Genomic DNA, 6385 nt, shown 5'->3' with positions numbered 1-6385 from the left:
AAGAAGAAGAAGAAGAAGAAGAAGAAGAAGAAGAAGAAGAAGAAGAAGAAGAAGAAGAAGAAGAAGAAGAAGAGGAAGAAGACGAGATGTATACCTACCTGACAGTATATACTTCACCGACTGACGTATGTGTCTGATAGATGACGGCCATTCAGGACGAATGTGGCCTCGTCGCCGACACTTTCACGGGCGGGAGCGGAGAAGGCGGAGAGAAGAGAAGCGAAAGTGGAAGACAAGAAGAGAAGAAGAAGAAGAAGAAGAAGAAGAAGAAGAGTGTGTGTGGAGAGTTGGCTTAGGGTTGGGTTGATGCCGAGGCTTAATCTCTTTTTTACCTTCTCCAACATTTACTGAGTATTAGTCAAGTCATGAACCTGGATGTTTTTCTTCATTCCCATTCCCCGCTCTAAACTCCTTTGGGAGATTGCACTTCAACTTTTCCGCCTCAGAAGTTCAGAACTTTACAAGATAATTCCGACTCTGTTCAACTGTTGAATATTCATTTCGTATGCACTTCTAGATACGGTAGGGTCAGATACAACAAAAAAGAAAAAGAAGGTCAGGTAGAAGAGAGGAGAATCAGGAGATAGAGGTGCAACTTCTCAAAAAAGTAATCCAAGGTAGAAATTCCTAAACAAGGTAGTCCATTGCCCCTGTAGATGCAGATGCAGATGCAGCTTTTTCACACGTGTTGTAAGGTATGTTACACTACATGTCTTACTTTTTTTTTTCGCGTGGCAGTGGCACTTATGCATGGTTATGGTAGAAGTGGAGGTGGAGGTGGAGTATTTCATATGGTAGTGGTAGAAGTGGATATGTGTAACGCTTCGAGAAGAGATGTGATGTAGGGTTGAGGATGGAGGGTTGAGAATACATGTAGTTTTTTTCTTTTTTCTTTTCTTTTTTTTTCTTTTTTTTTCTTTTTTTTGGGGGCTTTTTTCGTATTGGAGAGGAGGAGGGGAGGGGAGGGAGAGGGGAGGGAGAGGGGAGAGGAGGTTGTTGGGAGGTGAGCAGACGGTTTGTTTGGGGGTGGAGTATAGAAAAAGATTCTCCGAGGTGGGACCTATTTGTAGGATACCGGGGGACAGACATGTGTTTTCCAAACAAAGTAAAAGAGTTAGAGGACATCCATCACTCCATATATTCCGGCTCAATCCTCCTACTCCGCTTCAACAACTCATACGCCAATCCATTAATATCCAAAATCGCCACTTCAATCTCCGGCTTCTCCAATAACCGTCCATGCCAACCCAATGTATCCGCCACCACCTCCCGCATATCCTTATCCGAAGGCGGCGTCGACGAGTACACGACATGAATTGCCTCTGCAAACTCGACTGCGTCCCAATGTCGCGTCAATTGGATTTTGAACTTGTCCAGTGCCAGCGCTTTCAGACCTCCAATGCCATACTTTTCTGCTGCTGCATACATTCTCGCGTGCAAGATTAAATGTGCTTCCTTTGTCGCGAGCGGGGACGGCTCCGGTGCACTCATCACCATGCCTCTGCTCATCGTCTTGCGTCGCCGTGGCTGGGGATTATTGCTGAATGTGTGGAAGTCGGTGGGAGGACCCCCGGGTATCGCATGCATCGTCAATGCCGAGTCGGTGCGGGCTCGAAAGGGAGCTGAGGCGGCGTTGCTGCTGCTGAAGATGGATTCGGGTCCGCCAAAGGCGCTGATTGCCGAGGACCCGTAGACGTGGCCGTAGGTTCCTGCATCTGTACGGAAACTGAGGGCATCGGAGCTGGAGCGCGATATATCGGTAGGAGGAGTAATATCTTCCGAGGATGTCCGGATGATAGGGTCGTAGTCGAGGAGATAGAAGTACTCGACTATCAATCTCACTACTTCATCATCTTCTTCTGGTAATGCCAAGTGTCCTTCGATGCCTCCCTACAGTTTGGACTGAATTAGAGATTGTAACAATTGGTAGATGATACAATACCCGTGTGTCTGTACCTACCCTCCATTTGCCCTCCTTCACAGCAGTATAGATGTACTCGGACCGCGGACACAAAACCGCACGATGAACGGCATGTCGAGAGCCATCTTTCCCAAAGACTACCAAATCGGAAAAGTCTCGCGAGTGATAGAGTGAAGCCAGACCATAGAGCAATTCTTGGCGAGGCCGTTCTCCCATCGCAATAGTGCAGCAGGATGATGATACTACTCTCATGCAGGCCCTCCAAACAAGCTTAATGAAACACGCGTGCCGCTTCAGCTCCGCACGAACGAGCGGGGTGCACACTCTTTTTTGTACAAGACGAAAAGATGGTTTGGGGATCTTGCTGCCTCGTCAAATCTATTGCGGCTGTGCTCTCTCCTTGTGCTCCGTCTCACCAGTAAGTCCAATCATCAGGGGAAGAGGATTCGTCCGAGCTATTCTGGTCTCTCCGTCGGCCGAAGATCAGGATTCTGAGAGGGGCGGGGAGGCAAATATTGGAGGCCTAGGAACCTATGAATTGCATTTCATCACATGCTGACGACGACTACGACGACCTGGCTTGCTGACCGGAGACGGTCGTGATGCTATCTATACCACTCATCAGTCGGACGAACGGCTCCGAGCAACGGATATTCAGGATATACCTGAAGGAAAACTGGAGATGTTGTTGTCGTGTCAGGTCAGACGAGAGGAACATGGAAGTATACCAGGTACAACAAGTTTCAGTGCTGGGAGGCGAGGCGAGGCGAGGTGAAGCTTGGCGATTGTGTTGGTTCCTTTCTCTCACTGCAGAGTTAAAAATAGCTTCCAGGGTGCCGATTCCTTGTCATTCTGTACTTCACCCTTTCCCTTCTCCTCCTCCTCCTCCTCTTCCATCTGGTCAGAATCATCATCATCATCATCATCATCATCACCATCATTATCCTACAATTCTGCTGAAATACCTGCCATCAGCGATCGATTACACTACAAATGATGCGAGTTCGCACAGTCGTCGCAGAAGCTCACCTGATCACGTCGGCGTCGCTGTTTTGCGAGGCCGTTCCTATCGTTCCTATCGAGACTCCGGATTCCTCAGTGCACGAAACTCTCCAACGCCAGCCAGCGGTAGCAGCATCCACTAGTGGTATATTGGCTATTCCACACCTTAGGTAGACAAGAATGTCGCCATTCCAGGCAGCGGTGATATACTCCACCAGATACTCAAACTAGTGAACCAAGTGATTTCCTTCTATGACTGATTGCTCTTGACGCCTGACAGCGAGGAAATCTGGACCAGACACGCCACGTTGCGGGAGACTTTGGGCCGTTCTCGAGCGGTGCGCATTATGGTAACTCACGTCTCTCTATAGGTGATGAACTGGTTCGGTATCAACTCAAAACTTGCATCGAAACTATCCAAGACGCTCGCTTTGAGGTAATGGTGTCCTTTGGGATAATACAGCCAGCCAAGATATCTCTATAAGATTTAACGAACCGCGGGTCATTGGTGAACCTTTTGACGTCCTCACATTTTATGTTTTTGCTTCCATCTTCTCTCCGAGAGCGTCAACCATGGTTCTGCTGTCGTTTGACTTTCCTAGAAATCGTCCAAGTACAAGTAATACTCACAATCCTGCACTCTGCGTCATTCTTCAGACTATACCATTCTCCAGACTGTACAATTCTCCAGAAGCATTGTCCAGACTATACCATTCGATCGAAGACTACTCCAGCGACAACCACCACAGCAAAAACAGAGAAGATGGGTAAATTCAGAAGCACCCTCCGCAAGATGTGCTGTGGCAAGAACTCTGCATCAGTTGTCTCCCATGGCGCAGAGTCCCCTACTACGCCACCGGTCAAGGAAGAGCCAGAAAGCTCGCTGGAGACTTCCAGCCCGCCGACCAAGGAAGAGCCAAAAAAGTCGCTCTCGACTTCTAGCTCGTCGACCAAGCCCGCCAGCTCTCCTTCCACGCCCGATGAGCCTGTCGTGCAAGTACAGAAGGAACCCGAACCCTCTTTCGGCCCGCCAGCCCTCGATCAAACTCCCATTCCTCCTCCTCCTCCAACGACAGCAACAACAACAACGACAACAATAATAACAACAATAACAACGACAGCGAAATCAACAACAGACCCCTTCCCAGCTTCTCCACGCCCTTTTCGCGCTCCCATACGCTCCTCATACACCAAAGCCTACGGCCTCGCCCACGAACAAGGCAGCAAACTCCAACTCGGCACACCCAGCCGCACTCTCCACCCGCCTCGCGCCATTCTCCGCGCCGAACAGAAAACCTGTTCGAACTTCTTCTGCGAAATCCATCTCGCCAAGAGGTCGCCGCAGCAAGTATTGTGGTTGGCGAAGAGGAAGATGATCAGGGAGATGGAGGCGTTGGTTGCCCAAATGGAAAAGGGCAAGGAGAAGGAGATGTGGATGAGGAAATTGGCGGCTTTGAAGGGCGTCGAGATGTATGATGATGATAGTGATTTTGAGACTGAGAATGATTTTGATGATTCTGATAGTGATTTTGATTATGATAGTGAGAGTGAGGGCGAGGATGAGATTGCGGCTGCTTTTGACGAGAATGAAGGAGAGGAGGAGGAGGAGGAGGAGGAGGAGGAGGAGCAGAGGGAGTCGATGGCGAGTTTGGCGGATTTGGAGACTCTCCAGGCGATTTATGAATGAGTAGGTCAGTGGTGATCTCAAGTAAATGGGAACGTGTAAACGTTCTTGTCGCGAGCCTGTCACGAAATGTAGCCACAATCATGTGCGAATAAGAGACTATTAAATCATTATTTCCACGCGAAGCTGCTCAATGATAAGTCAGTGTGATCTTACAATGTCAAGAAGGCTGTGAGAGGGAGTGCGCTCAGAAAATCGTTCATTGTGAAGTGACATGAAGTCAAGTGAATGTTGTGGATTTGCTGTTGACGGGGCGACCGCCAAGAGATCTTGTTCGGCTACATCATCCTAGCACTTCACTTCGCGTCTACCTGAATCTCCAACTCTGACCGCAAATCAATACCAGTTTGACACCAACCACATACTGGTCAACATGGCGACCAACGGCGCCCCTACGCCTCCTCCCTCCGATCAGCCCGCCACCGCCACCACAACAACTGCCAAGCCAGCAACAGACAATCCCTCCGGCCAACCCATCACATCCTCCCTCGACGACGGCACATCCAAACGGCCACGCGACGCCCGCCTGATTCACGCAGTTCTCTCGAGCTATGGTCTGACCAACTACCAAGAACGCGTGCCTCTTCAACTCCTCGACTTCGCCTACCGCTACACCTCCTCCATCCTCTCCGACTCATTGCGCCTCAGCTCCGAAGGCTACACCAACCTCCCTCCCCCCACCAATGCCTCTGGACGAGGTCGAGGCGCAGCTGCAGTAGACGATGGCGAACGCATTACAGTAACGAGTCTCCGACAAGCGATTGCAGCTCGACAAGGCTATTCGTTCCAAGGAGCGTTACCGAAAGAATTTATGCTCAAAGAAGCAGAAGACAGGAATCGCATCGCGTTGCCGAAAGTCGAAGGTGGACAGGCTTTTGGGGTGTTGTTGCCGCCGGAGAAATTCTGCTTGACCGGCGTCGGCTGGAGTATGAAGCAGGAGTGGGATAGTGAGGTGGAGGAGGATGAGAAGTTTGGTGGGAATGGCGCTGTGGGGATGGAGAGGAGTGTGAGTCAACAAGTGCTGTATCAGGCTCAACAGAAGAAGAGTGCGAGTGGGGCTGCGACTGCGAGTGGAGAGGATGAGACGATGGGAGGGATGGAAGGAGGAGATGATGATGAGGATGAGGAAGGGGCGGGGAGAATGGAAGACGTATTCGGGGAGGACCCCGCTGAAGATGTGGCCATGGAGTAGATAATAGGCCTGAAGATTCAGCGACGGGAGGATGGTGATACTCATCTTTTTGGGGGAACCTGACTTTAGCGAGGCGTACGGCGCGAAAAGGAAAAAGAAAATGAAACATGATGAACAGGACCGCGTGCGAGATCACGCCCTTGGTTTCTCTCTGGCCTATTTTTGTAATAAAACCCAGTCTTTTTTTCTTAGATAAAGACCGACGCGAACAGAACGCGTGCCATAGGTATAAAAAGTCTGTATACATTTGCCCATGAGAGGAAAACTCTCGAGCAGAAATTACGCTGTGATAAAATACAAACACCTTCCTTTCCTGAGGAGAGAGATCGTCTTCTTCTAGAAACAATACCAAGTGCTACCTACCCTGCTACTAGACGTCGTAGACCTACCTACCTACCTTTTTTCATTGTATACTATTCCTTTGCCTAGGTACTTAGGGCGCGTGAAATTCTTTACTTTGCCTCTCTCTTATTGAGCGGGTACCTACCTTATGTATACTGTTTTGCTGAGCAGCATCTTTTGTTGTTCTGCTTTTGGGGGTTTATTTTTTATTTTTTCTTATATCGGAGAGTGAGTAAACTGCATT

General features: G+C 49.5%; 3 protein-coding genes across 3 annotated transcripts; 2 read left to right on the top strand and 1 right to left on the bottom strand.

Moving 5' to 3' along the window:
- Nucleotides 1-627: 627 nt before the first annotated feature.
- On the bottom strand, nt 628-2137 carry SEPMUDRAFT_118891 (uncharacterized protein; the record flags this gene model as incomplete). Its single annotated transcript, XM_016901462.1, has 3 exons — nt 628-650; nt 1161-1890; nt 1961-2137. 3 exons carry the CDS (start codon nt 2135-2137, stop codon nt 628-630), a joined length of 930 nt encoding a protein of 309 aa, XP_016758457.1.
- A 1549-nt stretch (nt 2138-3686) lies between these two features.
- SEPMUDRAFT_118890 (uncharacterized protein) lies at nt 3687-4610 on the top strand (the record flags this gene model as incomplete). Its single annotated transcript, XM_016901461.1, has 1 exon — nt 3687-4610. One exon carries the CDS (start codon nt 3687-3689, stop codon nt 4608-4610), a length of 924 nt encoding a protein of 307 aa, XP_016758456.1.
- Nucleotides 4611-4980: 370 nt separating this feature from the next.
- SEPMUDRAFT_69403 (TFIID-31kDa-domain-containing protein) lies at nt 4981-5973 on the top strand (the record flags this gene model as incomplete). The annotated part of the gene is made up of 2 exons (XM_016909861.1): nt 4981-5576; nt 5661-5973. The coding sequence occupies 2 exons, from the start codon at nt 4981-4983 to the stop codon at nt 5797-5799; spliced, it is 735 nt and encodes a 244-aa protein (XP_016758455.1). The 3' UTR covers nt 5800-5973.
- Between the last annotated feature and the right edge of the window lie 412 nt (nt 5974-6385).

The sequence above is a fragment of the Sphaerulina musiva genome (genome assembly GCF_000320565.1).
Source record: "Sphaerulina musiva SO2202 unplaced genomic scaffold SEPMUscaffold_8, whole genome shotgun sequence".
Lineage (NCBI taxonomy): Eukaryota > Fungi > Ascomycota > Dothideomycetes > Mycosphaerellales > Mycosphaerellaceae > Sphaerulina > Sphaerulina musiva.
This window is presented reverse-complemented; position numbering and strand designations above follow the sequence as displayed.